General features: G+C 36.3%; 1 protein-coding gene across 5 annotated transcripts; it reads left to right on the top strand.

Annotated features, from left to right (window-relative positions):
* Positions 1-28: 28 nt before the first annotated feature.
* On the top strand, positions 29-17,459 carry LOC126759832 (E3 ubiquitin-protein ligase UBR1). Of its 5 annotated transcripts, none has more exons than XM_050474979.1 (11): positions 29-126; positions 1,777-2,536; positions 6,464-6,481; positions 8,730-8,798; positions 9,200-9,534; positions 10,673-12,151; positions 12,220-12,881; positions 12,944-13,055; positions 13,122-13,250; positions 13,323-14,691; positions 15,553-17,459. In XM_050474979.1, the coding sequence occupies exons 2-11, from the start codon at positions 2,362-2,364 to the stop codon at positions 16,731-16,733; spliced, it is 5,529 nt and encodes a 1,842-aa protein (XP_050330936.1). In that variant the 5' UTR covers positions 29-126; positions 1,777-2,361; the 3' UTR covers positions 16,734-17,459. The 5 variants fall into 5 exon arrangements, with proteins under 5 accessions (XP_050330936.1, XP_050330934.1, XP_050330932.1 ...); XM_050474977.1 differs by lacking the exon at positions 29-126 and adding an exon at positions 201-465; XM_050474975.1 differs by lacking the exon at positions 29-126 and adding an exon at positions 201-501.
* The last annotated feature ends 368 nt before the right edge of the window (positions 17,460-17,827 follow it).

Genomic DNA, 17,827 nt, shown 5'->3' with positions numbered 1-17,827 from the left:
TCCTTAGTTTTCTCTCTTTCGCACATGCTTTGTTTTGAGTGATAAATGGAGAATTGGAAAAATAGCTTCAGCAACACTTGCGCATCTGACAGCTGTTTAGTCTTTATTCACGTGTAAAATTGACAGGTACAAAATTAACGTAGTTGTTTTACAGTTTCTTGCCAATTAAATTCATTATTATTAGTGTTGAAAAAAATAAATTTGCATTTTTGCTAGTATTATGCAATTTGTTTTTGCATTTCCAATTATTGCTGTGGATAGCAGCACAATATAGACAAACAATAGGGCAAATGATAAAAATGATATTGCGTTCGTCGTTATGAGCTAGAGCGAGAGAGTACAATTGGATAGCAGTACGAAGTCAAAGAAATAATAAAAAACAAAATTACGAAGAAAGATAGATCGAAGACAAGAATAAATTTGGTATTGAAAAGAAAATATAAATTTTAGTGTGATTACATGAAAGTGAGTGAAGAAATCAGCAACAAAGTTATCGTGAAAGTACGCAATACATTTAAAATATTCATATGCAATTAATTACAAACTATAATAAGTAAATTTATGCAAGTTGTACAATAATAAACGCCAAGCTAATAACTTATTTTGTAATACGTGCAGAAAAACAATAAAATAAAAATATCATCCTGAGGAAAAATATCTTTGCATGCAAAAATATTTTACGTCAGTTTAAGAAGGAGCATTGAACAGCTATTGCTTATATACATATGTACATATATATAATGTGATTATTTTAGCTGCAAACCAGATAAAATGTATTTTATTAACTCAAAACAATTTGCATGAGTTGTATACAAATGACGTGGACGAAAAATGCACGATGAAGTTTTGAGTATTAAAAGTTTATATTTATGAACAATGAAGTTGTAGCATGGATTATAAATATTTGGTAGGAGCATGAAAGCAACGTCATATTTTGCACCCAAAGGCGCGTTTCGGGAAGAAAAATATGCTTATATACATATTAGCAAATTAGTTTAAAAGTTGATTATTTCGTATATATCTGATAACAAGTTTTCCAAGTTAATCATATTGGTTGCTTTTAATACTATATCAAACATATACCTACTTTGCAGTAGTCACACATAAAACGACCTTCACTTGCTGGTACTGCACGCTAAATATGTGCAATGTTTATTTCTTGTTTTTTGGCTTGTGGAACTGTGCCATAGTCATACACATGTACTCGTATATAGGAATCAGCATTTGCATTAATACTATAGATGAATATAAAACAATATATGTTTTATATTGTATAACAATAACGGCTGTGTCTCCCTGAGCTGCGCAGTTACATCTACAACCGCTTTGTTTTTGCATAGTGCTAAGTCTTTTATAGAAAGAAATCTTAATTTCAAAATTTAAGGAAAAGAGTGTAATTATTGTAATTGTAATGTTTTTTACGAAAACCAGAGTTATATAGATTCCATTAAGTATTCCTTTTATAACCGCACCCACAATAACTGCTCTATGTTACCATCCATCTCTACATTACGATGCACCATAATCCATACTTAATTGATTGGCATAAGTCAGCTGTGATTTGCAAAACATTGGAAATATTGAAAGATAAAGAGTTTTTAAGTATAAATGATGATGTGCCGTGTTAACCTTGTTTGATAAACATTAATGGGTTCTCTCCTATAGAGTTAATATAATAAAGTTTAAATACCATTTCAGATAGTCAAAATAGCTTCTCTGTATGGCTAAATTATGTAAAATTTGACTCTTTACTCATTAATTTTTATTTTCTTGCAGATACCAATAATCAAAATATACAACTATCACCTTAAGACAAATAAACGAGAATAGAGGCGAATAAGTACACACATATAGTATATGCAAGAATCTCACAAACGAAACAAAGGAGGTGCATCTATATTCTTCGATATTCTTGAGACTAGTGACGTTGTATTGTTTCCTGTTTAATAATTAATTCTTCGAGACCCAAAATAACCATATGGGTTAATACGCCTACAATATAATAATTTTATTAAAGGAAAAAAATAAAGAAGTAAAAAACAATACATACATATACAGAGATCAGAGCAAAGCGTAATAATTTGTGCGAATTAAAATATTCAGAGGAAATAGACAAACTCAACACAGCAAATTTCTGCCATCGTGTGGCTAGTGAAACTACAGCAGTAGATGCGTGTGTCATAATATGCAAAATAAAGTTTTCTATATCAAAATCAAAAGCACAACATAAAACAAGTAAGAAATAACAACGAAAACAAAAGTACTATAAACACAAAAGACACAGAATTAAAGAGAAGTGAATATTAAAGACAAGTGACATTGTCGACGTGGGTGGAGTAGTATTGCAACGTTAGCATCTCTATGGATCGTTTCGATTTGGAGGATGTGGTTGCACCGCCAACACACACTGCCGATGCGCCACTCAAAGATTGGCGTCTCAAGTATCAAGCTGGTACAATAAAAAATAGTGATTTTACGGAGTTTTTTCAAAAACAATCAAGGAAATATTTTCATTTCCGATATGAAAGAGAGCAAGGTGAGTAAATGCTTTACTATTATTCTCATTAAGCAATGTTTAGACATTCATATTAATTACCGTTATACGCAGACCACACAATAAGTGACTGAAAGTAACAAATTGCCATTTGTCTGCCCTTTGACAATGGCGGTAGCGACGACGGTTGTGGTTATTTATGTGCTTTGGTAACATTGACCATGGCAACATGATCTGATAACACATGCGTTCATTTTACATGACTAACAAATGCTAAAATTGTAATGTTATTCTTGTTAAGTAGATATGTCAGATTTCACAACTTCAAGAGGTTTTTGAGGTTTTATACTATAGCACCACATGTCGCTCATGGGTGTTATACTTTGATAAGCGGTTGCTTTTAACTATATTTTTCAATATAGTATCTAGTTATAATTTTAATTAAATATACTTAAAAAAAGTAAATTATTTGGAAAAAATGCCATAAAAAACAAATTATTGGTATATATCACACAAATTATTCAATTTTTAAATAAGCATATATTTGATGTTTTTTTTAGATTTTCCAGGTTTAGGTTCTTATTGTGGCTCGTATACATTGAGATAAGATTTACTATGCATACATACGTACGTACGATATATGTACATATTTGCCTGATATGGTTGGAATATAAAGTTCCGTTACGCTTATAGTAGTATTTTCTTACTGGTTTGCCTTGTTTCAGTGTAAAACTGTGCTGTAAATTGTCTCTTGTTCATATTAGTACAATCAAAGTTGAAACACTGTTGAAAAAATTGCAATATATTGTAATAAATGGCAAACATTTGTTATATGGATTGAGGAGTAACATAATTATATGCTGTAATGAGCATTATTATACTATTAAGTAGTTGGATAATTTCAAATATTTGTCAATTTCTTAGTTCTACTATTTTCGTGACGCAGTGAACTACTCAATCAAATCAATAATTGTTATAATATATTTATACTATATGACTTTATCGTTGAATGAACATAAAGCTCGTTAATTTATTAATGCGAGTTAAACAAATTAGCAATAGGTGATTGACTGCCGTGAGAAATTTCTCAGTAAAACACCATTCAATCGTGAGAACATAGCTGTTAAGCACGACACTTTACAGCAATGAAAGTTTTATATTTCCATCGTTAGTGCTTTACCGTTACAAAAATTATAAAAAAAATTTTTCGGATTTTTTTATTAAGCGGCTTTTTATATAATAAATTTTTATAATAAATAAGTAAAAAGTACGTTTAGGGAATTTTATATACTGTTGTTGTTGTAGCGACAGAATTCTCCCAAGTTGATAGTCCTTGACCGAATAAAAAATCCGGATCCGTTCTAATTACGTAGACCCGACTGTCGTGTAACGGTATTGAATGTACTGTAATAATCGACGATTAATTCTAAAAACTCTTGGCTTCCGTTCATCCCGGGACCTCCGAAATATAGAAATATTTTTTTTGCTTAAAATTATCTAAATTGCCTGACCATGAAGAAGTTCGATAACAATCACCCGTCTGAAGAACAAAAAAGCGGCGGGGCCAATGGATTGCCGGCCGAGCAATTCAAAAACGGCGGTGAAGAACTGATAAAAAGCATGCATATTATCGGACGAAAGTATGTCCAACGATTGGAATTTAAGTGTGCTCTGCCCAATCCACAAAAAGGGAGACCCCACAATCTACGCCAACTACCATGGGATAAGTCTCCTCAACATCGCATATAAGGTGAAAGATTAAAGCTCACCGTCAACAAACTGATTGGACCCTTATCAGTGTGGCTTTAGTCCTGGAAAATCAACAAGCGACCAGATATTCACCATACGCCAAATCGTAAAAAAGACCCGTGAAAAGAGAATTGACACACATCTGCTTTTCGATGCACGAAAAGGAGATGCTTTTATGCCGCGATGTCTGAATTTGGTATCCCCGCAAAACTAATACGGCTGTGGAAGCTGACGTTGAGCAATACTTAAAGCTCCGTCAGGATCGGTCGTCGCACTCTCCACTTGGCTTTCACGTCACTGTTGACACTCATAACTTTGAAGTCGTAGATAATTTCGTTTATTTCGGAACCAGTATCAACATCACCAACAATGTCACCATAGAAATCCAACGCAGAATAACTCTTGCCAACAAGTGCTACTTCGGACTGAGAAGGCAATTGAGAAGTAAAGTCATCTCTCGACAAACAAAAATCAAACTATAAGCCACTCATTATTCCTGTCCGGCCAAATCGTGCAGAGGCTTGGACGATAACAACATCTGATGAGTCGAAGTTACGAGTTTTCGAGAGAAAGGTTCTGGTCCTTTGCGCGTTGGCCACGGCGAATATCGCATTCGATGGATGTATGAGATATGCGACGACATTGACATATAGTAGTTCAATTAAAAGCCAGTGGCTACGCTGGCTAAGTCATGTCGTTCGAATGGACGAAAACACTCCAGCTCTGAAAGTACTCGATGCAGTACCCGCCGGGGGAAGCAGAGGAAGACTTCCACTCCGTTGGAAGAACAAAGTGGAGAAGAACCTGGCTTCGCTTGGAGTCTCCAATTGGCGCCACGTAGCGAAAAGAAGAAACGACTGGCGCGCTGTTGTTAACTTGGCTATAATCGCGTAAGCGGTATCTACGCCAGTAAAGATCGAAGGAATGTTTTTTTTGACAAAGAAAAGTCGTTTTTGTGACAAAATTTACTCTTCAGAGTTTATTAGAAAATGGATAACCGGATGGATTTATTCGATCAATACCTTTTCAAAAACATCCAAAAAGGTCATTTAAATTTTCAATTCAATCGTTTCAGCCGTTTCGGAGAAATTTGTCTACCCTACTCCGAAAACAGCGTTTACACTAAGTTATAAAATTTTTGTAAATACGCTTATATCTCAAAATCTAAATGCCGCTTGAACTTTAATTAGAACAAATACTTACATACTACAAAAGAATATCGATTTTTGAAATTCTTAATAATTCCACAAGAACCCTCTAATTTTAGAATAATCCAGATATGTATGTAAAATTAAATGATTAAAGATTATTTTTATTAATTGTTTAGAAATCTTGGTTGCTTCATAATATTCATAAGTAATATTCAATTCAGTTTTCAATTTTTTTCTAAATATATTTCATATTTATTTATTTTAATTCAAAGATTTTAAATCACATATGTACATACATATACATATGAATGATTTTTTACTACATAGTATATGCAGTTTATACGACGAAAAGTTCTTTGTGATGAGTCGTCAAAAATAAAAATAAAATAAAAACATAAAGTGCTACGTAGCGTTTTGTTTTCCATTTAGGACTTTCAAGAGTTCAGAGGCTTGATAAAAAACTTTTCAGTCATTAATATTTATATTTAACTACAATATGTAACATTAAAGCGACGTTAGCCGTAAAACTATTTAAACTTCTTAATTAATTAGCAAATTACGGTACTTTGGACCGGAGGATGTTTAAGATCAAATATAATTTTTGTGACAAAGGCAATTCGATTTTCAAAAAGTATCTGTTACTACGCCAACATGGGTATATATTTTCTAAATGGGTATTTAAATTTGGGGTGACATACTAGTTTATCGAAGACTCAAACGTATCCATAAGAAAAATAAAAAGTTAATAATCTTACAAGAAAACGATAAAGCTACAAACCATATAAATAATTTATAGACGTAATTGTTATTTATAATCTCGTCATCAGCATTTTTGTAAGTATTCACTCTTAGTCACTAAGTGGTGAATCGATTTGTAACCATAAAATTGTACGATATGTAGTATATATGTAATTATGTTAGTATACATAGTGTGTAAATATCCATCAAACCAAACTTCCATGATTTTTTTGTTTTTAATGCCTAAACATACATATGTAAATTTAATTAATCATCATAACTGCTGTATTCTAACGAATGAAAATGTAATTATTTTTTCTTTTTCTTTCAGATGCTACCAGACCCAGCTGTAAGTAAAATCGAATTGTGGAATTATTTTCGCTGATCATCGTAAAAATGTCATTGAACATTTAACTACATATCTCATACATTATTTAAAGTACTTTGTGTAGTTGTAAGATCTGTTTTCCGTTAGAAAGTACGGAATACAAGGCTTAAATCGAAAATGATTATTTTGAAGACAATTGTCTTTCCGGTTATAACTCAAATCAATGCGATCGCTTTAGTTTTTTATACCCTAAACAGGGTATATTAAATTTGCCACGAAGCTTGTAATACCCAAAAAGACAGGTCGGATACCCTAAAAAATATACACAGGGTTTCTCCGGAAAGTAATGGGACTGATTTTCTTTCGCCACGACTGTACTTCGGAGCGTCCGCGCACCGACTGGATTCGGTAGAGGATGTCCCAACGAGCGGCTGGTTAGTTGTCTCCGAGCAACTGGATAGTCAGAACAAATATTTTCGGGCGACGGAGACGTTTCTTACTTTAGTAAGAAGGGGTGTGTTTCGGTGGCACCAGCCCTTTTTATACGGTCGGGGAGGGGTCGCTGATGAAGACCAGAAGAATGAGCAAATTGAAAGTGAAAACGATGATCATTGTTTTTTTTTTGACATCAAAGGCATCGTCTACCATGAATTTGTTCCTCCTGGACAAACCATCAACGCCAATTTTTACGTGGAAGTTCTCAAGAGATTCAAACGAAGGGTCAATCGGGTCCGACAATACATCGTAGCCGATTCAACGACAACGCCCCGGCTCACACCACCTTTCTTGTGAACAGCTACCTAAACAAGGCCGGCATCCCAACGCTTCCGCAACTGCCCTACAGCACAGATGTGCCCCCTCCGGATTTTTTTGTTTCCTTGCCTGAAAGGGGATCGAAGCAGCATTCACCTAGGCATTGACGGCTATTTCGGAGAATGCCTTCCGTGACGCCTTCTGTGCTTGGAAATCGCGCTGGCATCGCTCCATCGACGCAGAAGAAGCCTATTTTGAAAGCTTTTAAATAATTAACAAATTAACACTCACCGATCCAAACGGGGTTAGATCGCCGGAAAAACAGCCCTTGGTCGGATGAGATCCCAGTCAATTTCGGTGCGTAGAACCGGCTGTCGTGGGAATTGCTTTTACACATAGCGCTTTTAAAGAATTGTAAGGATTGGTTCAATATTACTTTCCGGACAAATCCTGTACATACATTTTGCACACTCTCCAAGAAGCTGCTCATTTGTTAGAACCGTGAATATCAGAACACTATAGCATATATGTAACTGCCATACAAAGTAAAGGATCGGAATCAAACGTTTTAATTTGAGGAGATATCTTCACGAACTTTGGCATGGATATGGGTTATTGTCTAAGGCAATATTCCAATATCCGAAGACAATTTTCAGATTGAAATACTATAGCATTTCGTTGCCAAACATACTGAACGACCGGAGTCAAATACTTGTTTGGAATTTTTTGAATTTGTGAAGGGTATCATAGCTTCGGTGCAAACAAAATTAACGTTTTTCTTATTTATTCTTATTTGGCATATTCTTGATTGAATGACCTTCCAGCTTTTCGATTTTTTGGAAAATGTCTTTTTGACTTTCCAAATATCATTTTTTTAAGCAAAATTAGAAATTTTTTTTCGAAGTGCTATTTTATTAAATTTCATTTTTAACAATCGTATGTCATTGTACAAGCAATGCCTTACATATTTATAATATTTTTTGGTTTCATTTACGATCCGCAAAATCTAAATCTTTGTTTTTGAGTAACTAGAGAAATAGCGAGTAAATCGCTAAAATTAAATTATATTTTTTTAATTCTTTGTTTTTATTCACTAATTGTAAAATATATGTCAATCAATATATATATCAACATTTTTAAAAATTTCATTCAAAAGTTTTTTTTTTTTTCAAAATATCCAAAAATCAAGAATCTTAGCCATTTCTAACGAAAACAGAACTTATAAAGAACCTGAGTACTATGTGTTATTGGTTTTAGTTTAGGATGTTTTTTATATTATGTGTATAATCGTATTTTTGTTGCTGAAGGTCTACATTAAACACTCATCAAGAAATAGCTTTAATAATAAACAATATGTGTGCTTGCTCGTTAATATTAAATACTTATTTCAACATAAAAATCATTTCATCTAAATCCGTAACATTTGCTTGATGCGCTAATTTTATTATTTCAATATCGATTATTTATTTATTTTTTTTATTTTACGTTAATTATTATGTGTTTTTGGTTCCCCAAGGGGCAGATGTACTTTCTGCATTTAGAAACTATCAAACTAGGCTTGATGGCTCGCGGCCTCGTGGCGCCTGTAAGTTTTTTTTGCCAACACTTTTCCCAAAATTTAAGTTCACTCATCTGAAGAAATAAAAAATTCAAAAATAATCATAAAATACATAAATCAGCACAATCAGTAATTCAAAATTAGTTTAAATTAAACGGAAGCGTATCTTCAGTTTAATATTCATACATTCATTGTATTTAAAACTTACTGGCGACGCTACTAATATTCATTGCCTGGCTATTATAAATACATAGGTTGTTATGCATTTGCCATGCAAAAACCAGCAATAATAAATAATCAAATTGTCATTACTCACTTATGCTTGTATCTATATTTCTACTAATTCTATTTTTCATGACTCTTTTTATTATTCTCTTGCGCTCTTCTTCTATATGTTCATCACTTTGGAAAAACAAAACAAAATTTAGTAAAAATAACCTTCAACGAGGCTGGCGCCAAGGAGCACATCATAAATGTTCTGATGGAGTTCGTGTTGGGCGATAATCCCACAATAGTACTCGATAAACTACAACAGGAGGGCAATACCGCCACGGTGTGTGGCAAAGTATTCAAGAATGGCGAACCCACATATAGTTGCCGTGAGTGCGGCATGGATCCCACTTGTGTGTTGTGCGTGAATTGTTTTAAACAATCGGCACATCGCTATCACAAGTATAAAATGTCAACTTCAGGTGGCGGTGGTTGCTGTGATTGTGGCGATGAGGAGGCATGGAAAAAGGATCATTATTGTGAAGAGCATCTGGTGAGTACATTTCATTTGAGTTCATATTGAGTCATTTGCACATACATTTTGGTCATAAAATATGAAATCATCTCATGAATAAGTTACCACTTCGAAGTACAACAATCCAAGAGCAAAGGATTGGATGAAGTGGGAATTATAAATCCGACTGTTGCGGAAATGGATAGATTTTGTTTTGTAGTACGCCAATAAAGAAGAAGAAAAAGTTTTGTGCTACTAATGAGTCCAAATATTTATTTTCGTATCCAAAATGCATTTGATTTTAGCTGTCTGACTATAAATCCATTCATTCCAAAATTGAGTTGCCCTTTTAAAACTGCCTTGAAATGAAGCGAAAATTCGAAAAAGTATGGCTGTGCTCGTAAATGATCATATTTTGCCTAAATCATTTACAGATACATATGTTAAAAGTCTTGTTCAATATTTCATATCGTACATAACCTCGCTTTCCTCCGAAAATATTGTTTAGGACATAGTTACCAAGACTTACATATAATAATTAATTAAATAGTTAATCAGTGTTTTAAACATTCAACGAAATTGCGTTTTTCGATTCTGGTTCTTTTTTCGAACCTCATTTGCTAGATTATTGGACTGTTTCGACGTTATATTTGTAAACCCACATTTCGTCACCAGTAATAATGCGATTGATGAATCTAGTTTCCTCAGCTGCGGTATGAAACCTCCAGTCCTGGTCAAATTTGATCAGTTGGTATATGAATGTATGTATGTATGTATGAATTTTAAATCAACTTGACCGAAAATTTGAAACTACGAAAGTTTGTGAGTAAAATGTGATTGATTCTTCAATTTTTCAAAAAAGTGGTTTCGAAAATAAAGAGAAACACAGTTGCATTTCGGCCAGGGGAATATTTTTCACTCAGCACAAATACAATACCAATCAGAAAATTCGAAATAATTTGTATGGTTAACCCTTATGTGGTACTTCGAATATAAAATATTACATTTTGATTAAACGTTTTGAGTTTTTCCGTTAACATTAGTGTTAAGTTCATTTTCTAAATTCATTAAACGTATTATAAACACCACCGCGTCATTAAACCTGATTTTCCACCATACTCATACAAAATTGTAAGACGCAAGAAGATTTTGAAATGTAAACATTAAAAATTTCCAGCGCGGTAAAGAGAATCCCATCAGTAGTACAATCATCACGGATGCCATACAGGAACGTTGTGAGCTGACCTTCAATGCAATACTTACATTTTGCGTGAATTTCCTTGAAATCGAACCGAATGCGAGTCTCGAGTGCTTGGACGGCGACTCAGACGATGGACAAGACGAGTGCTTTTGCACCGTACTCTACAATGACGAGTCACACACATTCGATCAGGTCATACAGACTTTGACGAAAATTGCCAAATGCCGTCAGAAGGACGCTATGGAAATTGTGGCGAGTATCGACCGTGAAGGTCGCGCCGTTGTTAAATGTGATAGCTTTAGTGAGTGTCAGCAACTGCAGGAGGCAATTGAAAAACAAGCCGTCACCGTAGTACCAGGTATACCACACTCACGCGCTAATCAATCCCTGCGCGTTTCCGTGCTAAATATACGCGCCGTAGCTTGTCAGCAATTCGCATTGCAATTGCTCACATGGTTTCAGGAGTTTCTCATCAAACACAGCATTTTCCGTAAAATATTCGCACGTCTAATAATGGATCGTAAGTCACCTTATTGCATACGACACATACTCGAGTATGATGTGAAGCTGTGGAAGACAGCGCGTGCCTGCTGGCATCGCCTGCTCATCTCCGGTCTGCTGATGGAGTACGACAACAAAATGGCATTGGCGCAGGAATTCTCCAAACATTATGCTTCGATTGTGCAGGATTTCATACGTGACGATCACGAGCATTCATGCTCGATTGTTTCGCTGAGTGTGCAGTTATTCACCGTGCCGAGCATAGCGCATTATCTAATGGCTAACGAGGGTATTTTTCACAAATTGCTACACACATTCTATCATGCATCGATAGAGACGTTCATCAAGAATAAAACACTACAATTCTCAAAGAATATAAATGCACCGTTCAAACGTGCCGCTTACATACTCTACGATTTGCGTTATATACTCAGCTTCAAGCCCGATGTGTGGACGGATGGATTGCGTGAGGGTTTTCTGGAAGGTTGCAAAGCGTTGCTGAAGCTGTTGAACGTGATGCAGGGCATGGAGTCGACGACACGTCAAACCGGCCAGCACATGGACTACGAACCCGAATGGGAATGCGCTTTCAATTTGCATATTAAATTAGCCACCGCTATCACTTTAGTATTAGAATGGTGTTCAACTGATTTGGCTGTGCTGACTAAACTTTATCAAATGGTAATGCGTTATCTCGTTTCGAATACTTTTATTGTGGATACCACGATTAAACGAGAAGAACGTCATGTTGCCGGTCATGTGGCCGAATGTATAATCTACGATGTAGCTTCACGCCCCGTTTCAATACATTTACCATTGTCTCGCTTCTTTGCTGGCATATACTTGCACTTGGGCGCATACGGTTTGACCTTCGATAATGCCGTTGCTGGCAATAAACGTACACCCGAGGAGATTATGGAGCCAATTTTATGCACACAAACGATGATCGCTCAGGTAAGTGGTTTTTGGAAAAAGTCTTGTTGCAAAGGTGTTAATTATTCAAAAATTAATTAAAATTATAGGTGCACGCTGGCATGTGGCGTCGTAATGGCTACTCGCTGCTTCATCAGCTGTACTTCTATCGTATTGTACGCTGTCGCACGGAAATGTTGGATCGCGACATTATTGGCCTACAGATTGGTGCCGCTTTAATTGAGAGCAACCAATATCTCATACATATACTAAATAAATTTAATTTAATGAAGTGGATACAACCGGATTATGAAAAGAATTCAACGGCGGAAGCGGTGGAAGATGACTTCCTCTTGCCCATGATTGAAGAATTTTTAGAATTACTAATCGTAATCATTGGCGAACGTTATGTACCCGGTATATCGAATGTGGCGGAAGAGGATCGTACAAAAAAGGAAATAATACAACTGCTTTGTATTAGACCATATTCGCATTCGGAGTTGAATCGCGCTCTTCCAGATGCGCTCAACGAAACAGCCGTGGAAGATGTTATCGATACTGTGGCAGTTTTTAAAAAACCACAAAGATCAGACTCTAGAGGCGTTTACCAGCTCAAAGAAGAGCTGTATGAAAATTATAATATGTATTTCTATCATTATACCAAGGAAGAAAAGTCCAAGTCGGAGGAGACACAACGTCTGCGTCGTAAGAATAAAAACGAACTCGTCTGTTGCCCACCACCTAAGCTGCCCAAGTTGACCGATGGATTTGTGTAAGTTGCTGCGTTATGCAATATGTTAAAATTATTATTTATGTATGTTTATATTCTGGCAGCTCTATCGCTAATTTGTTGCAATGTGATGTGATGATGACGATATTAACAACTGTGCTGGATCGTGCCATCGATCTAACCTCAAATAGTTTTGCGGAAAATCATTTACAAGAAGTAAGTTAAAATACTAAAACATATGATTTTGCTTGGCAATAACTATACCACGCAAATTTTTTACAGGTACTCTTTCTAATTGGTTATGGCCTGCAAGAGGAACAATCGGGCTACTATCCGTTTCTTTCATTTTATGAACAGTCACAAAAATACAATATGTTAAGTAAATTAGAAGAACTGTCGCGTAGTTCTCGTGTAAGTACTGTTGCTATAGCCACTCCAATATGGTTTCCGAAATTGTGTCATATATACGTTGTCCACTTTTAGGTTGAGGCTCATCGCGATTTCATACTCTGGACAATACAAAAATTCAAGGAGCTACAGGCCAAAGGCAAAGCTAACGAAGCCGATCTCAGTGCAATGTTGGCAGATGGTGGTGAAGATGTCGAAATATCACGACCACTCACTGCTGCCGAAAAGGAGAAGCAAGAGAAGGAGGAACGTGCACGCCTGGCTGCTGAACGCCGCGCTAAAATAATGGCACAAATGCAAAATGCCCAAAATAATTTCATGAAATCGAATGCGGAAATGTTTGCCAGCGCTAATGTACAAGCGAGCGGTAGTCGTGATGCAACCACAGCAATGGAATGGCAAGAAGATGTTTCGAATATGGACGAAGAAGGTGCTGTAGCATACAATTCACAGGCTTGTTTGGGCGTGGAGCGACGTTTGCAGCAGCCAGAAGAGCAGAGTTTCAAATGTATACTCTGTTTTGAGGATTGCACCGTTAGTAAGGATGGACCGACACTCGTGTATTCGGCATTCGTACAGAAATCGAAAGTATTGCCACCCGATGCAAAATATGCATGCTCAGTACACACGAGCAGCTGTGGTCATGTGATGCATATTAATTGTTGGCAAGAATATTATACCAACGAAGAGACAAAAGAACAACGAAGGCCACATCGCAATCGCCAACCGTTTCCACAAGCATCACAGAACACTGAATTTCAGTGTCCATATTGTCGTTGCCTGAGTAACTCAGTGTTGCCACTGAGTGCACCGCTATCGAAGTACTCAATGCCACTGGTTATACATAAGGGCGAGGATTTATTCCCCATAGACATGTGGATTGAAGTTATGAAAACATTGAGCGATGAATTAATTTTACCCCCCATCGAGGGAAATTTCGATCGTGTCTTGCCACCGGCTGACACAATATTGTCGCGCGCTAATCTGTATGCCAATATCGCACAGTTCGAGCGTATCGCACAACCCATTGACAAGTTGGAACTACCGGCTAGCTGGATAACATTTGCCCAACGCTATATCAAATCGATTCGGCAACATGCGCCCGCTGATTTTGATGATTCTGAGAAGGATGGCTTCTTGTGGCTGATACATACTTGCATCTATACAGTTCGTGCGCTGGAAGTCCACCATCGTGCAGTTGCCAAACCGTTTAAGAGTGAAATGTCCATACGACAAAAGAGTTGCATTAGCGGTTTGGTGCGTGCGTCCTGCTTATATGGCACGAATTTAACACACACCGATGTAACAAATCTGAAACCCGCTGTGGCCGAATTGTTGGACACAGTCTTCAAGCAAAAGGGCAGCTGTATATTGGAATGGAGACCTTTCAGCATGATGGTACAAATGACATGCCTGGTGCCGAATATACTTTTCTCCTCTTCGCGTAAGTATTTATTCTTATAATCTGAGCAGGGTGTATTACGTTGGCTACGTTGTTTGTGACGTTCAAAAGTTAACGTCGGAGATCCTATGAAGTACATAAATAAATGTCCATCGTGGCGAGCTGAGCCAATTTAGTCATGCCAATTTAGTCTATCTGTCTGTATATATGCGGGATATATGTATGAACATCGATTTGAAATGTTTCACTTGTCCTTTTCTTGAAAGAAACTGCTTATTTGTCGGCACGAATTGTTATCCATGGCATCGCTAAAATATCTTAAGGAAATGTTTTGATCGGACAAATATAGCGTGACTTCATAATTGTCATACAAAGTGACCGAAACTCAAACCCTTGTATGGAAAACTTTTTGATTTGACAAGCTATCTCTACGAAATTTGTCAAACTCTACAAGCTCCGAAGAAATTATTCGGATCGGACCACTAAAGCTTATAGCTGCTATACAAACTGAACGATCAAACTCAAATCCTTGAGTCAAAACTTTTTAATTTGACGCTATTTTGAATGTCATGGATTATTATCCAAATTTGTCATGGATTATTATCCAAAGCAACGTCACAGTCTCCAATGAAATCGTTTTGATCGGGCAACTATAGCATATAGCTGCCGTATTAACTGACCATTCAAAATTAAATTCTTAAAAACAATATTTAGATGTTGTTGTTGTAACGGGTACATAATCTCCGTTAGGATGGTAAGGATTAGATAACTTGTCATCGACGTCATCCAACGGTATTTTGTATTTGTGAAAGGTATTCTAGCTTCGGTGCAACCGAAGTTAACGCCTTTTCTTTTTATAATTTTCTTTTGTAAAAATTGTTCTCACAATATTTATTTCTACAGACAAATCTGTTGTGGTCAATGGCAGCATGCTGGACTTCTATGCCGTGCAGTTATTCTTCCTCGCAAATATGGTGAAGGCAATTGTGCTCTTCCAACCACCAGACATGGATGTCGACGAAGACTATGACCAGGAAATCAAACAGTTACCACAAAACATACGCGACAACATAGCAGAATTCTATCGTAAATATAATTTTGTTGCACGCCAACAAGCCCACGCATATGTGCAACAACAACAACAACAAACACAGGCACAGTCACAAACACAAGCGCCAGCAAAATCCGTGGAGGCATTAGTACAGGAAACACAGTCAACAGAAATCGATGCCGATCTCGAAGTTTCGATGAGCGAATATAATGCTGATAATGAATTTAAGGTACCGTGCGATTTGGGCACCATCGCCGCACTGTACGCTCACATCAAAAAGCAAATGAGAGAATATTTACGATGTTGTTGTTTGTTCTTCCACTTCGTCACCGAAGTGGAATTCCCCGATGAATTTCTTCCCGAACACAGCGACACATACGAGAATATGTGTAAATATTTAGGCTTGGAAACCGGACTGGCTGCATATTTTGACAGTGCCGGCTGCTATGCATCCATATTAGAGACATTTGCCACCCATCCCGATTTGGTGTACTGTGATGTGACAACGTTGAAGAAACGCTGCGGCCGTAATTTCGATTTAGTGCCCTGCACTCAACGTGTGCCAAGATTAGTGGATCTACCCGAAGATTATAGCGATCTTATAAACAGTGTTTCGGACTTCATTTGTCCGAATAATAAGCGTGAAGAGATGAAAACGCCAACGATGTGCATGATATGTGGCAAAATTATTTGTGCACAGTCATTCTGCTGTCAACCGGAGTTGGAGGGTCGTAATGTGGGCGCTTGCACTTATCATGCCAATTCTTGCGCTGCAGAAATTTGCGTTTTTCTACGCATACGCGATTGTCAAATTGTGTATTTGGGTCGTAATAAGGGTTGTTTTGTGAATCCTCCATACTTGGATCAATACGGCGAGACTGATCAGGGCTTAAGACGTGGCAATCCGTTACGTTTATGTCCGTTGCGCTACAGCAAAATTCAACTAAATTGGCTGAGTCACACTCTGCATGAGGAAATTGCCCGACTCAATGATAATACGTCCGTTGTGGCAACACAGTGGCATCACATGTAGTCTTTTTGGTCGCGGCCAACACAAAAGTTGTACGAGCAATGATGCGCTGGACACTTGAGCGCAACCGGAACGGCGTGAACAAGTTGGCAACTTCTTCAACATATGTGATTTATGTGTGTGTGCGCTAAAGGAATCAACCTCATCGGGAATATTTTAGCGTGACTTCTTTTGTCTAGTACTAATTTAGAAATAGAGGGAAGAAAACATTGGAATTTCATTCCCGCTACGGTTGTATAGGTTTGCCTTTTTGGTTTTGTAAAGAACTATTTTTTTATTTTATTTAATTTATTATAAACTAACTATAATAAATGCAGCTGAGAGCTGAAGTGTCTGTTAGCCAAAAATATATGAAAATACCCCGTGGGGCAGTTTAGTTGGTAGTGAATAAGATAAAATCGCAACGCTTTTCAAGATACATACAACGTATACATAAATACATAACATACATACATACATATATTCTATAAACATTAACTGTGACTGTTTAACGTATCTACAAAAACAAAAATTGAAGAAGTTTGGTATAAACGAAAAACTTGAATAGGCAAAATGAAAACCTAACTGCACACAGTACTTCTCTGGCACTCGTTAGAACTTTCGCTCTATATGCAATACTACTATTTACAAAAACAAAAAAAAAATGTTATTAATTATAATTTAACTATAACGACAAACAATTGAAGAAACGAAAAATTTAAATAAATCAAAAAACAAAGCAAAATCAAATGTTTACATGTCTTGAACGTGAAGCGAGGTGTTGGAGGAATGTACGATTTTTTATTTTTTAATTATCACTTTTACCATCAAATTATTTTAATTTTAATTATTTACGTCAGCAGCCATACTTTATCGAGCCTTATACTATATGTTTACCCCTATGGATTTTAAATCTATTCTAAGTAAGGACTCTACAAATTGAATTATATTTTTGACAGCTTTTTTATTTACATATGTATATAAGAATCTTCCGAATATTTTGGCGACCCATCACTGTAGTTCGCTGAAGTTATGTAATATATGCATCAAGAATGATAGGCAAGTAAACCTATTTGCGAGTATGTATTTTTTTATACTCTGAAGGGTATATTAGCTTC

The sequence above is a fragment of the Bactrocera neohumeralis genome, chromosome 5, assembly GCF_024586455.1.
Source record: "Bactrocera neohumeralis isolate Rockhampton chromosome 5, APGP_CSIRO_Bneo_wtdbg2-racon-allhic-juicebox.fasta_v2, whole genome shotgun sequence".
NCBI classification, from domain to species: Eukaryota; Metazoa; Arthropoda; class Insecta; order Diptera; family Tephritidae; genus Bactrocera; species Bactrocera neohumeralis.
Note: the sequence above shows the minus strand (reverse complement) of the source record. Positions and strands in the feature narration are given on the sequence as shown.

What these genes read in the sequence shown, in the direction of transcription:
- LOC126759832 (XM_050474979.1), top strand. Translation starts at nt 2,362, where the DNA reads ATGGATCGTTTCGATTTGGAGGATGTGGTTGCACCGCCAACACACACT. An exon ending in CTCGCGGCCTCGTGGCGCCT is followed by an intron (nt 8,799 to 9,199) that starts GTAAGTTTTTTT and finishes AACAAAATTTAG; the next exon opens with TAAAAATAACCTTCAACGAG. An exon ending in AACTGTCGCGTAGTTCTCGT is followed by an intron (nt 13,251 to 13,322) that starts GTAAGTACTGTT and finishes GTCCACTTTTAG; the next exon opens with GTTGAGGCTCATCGCGATTT.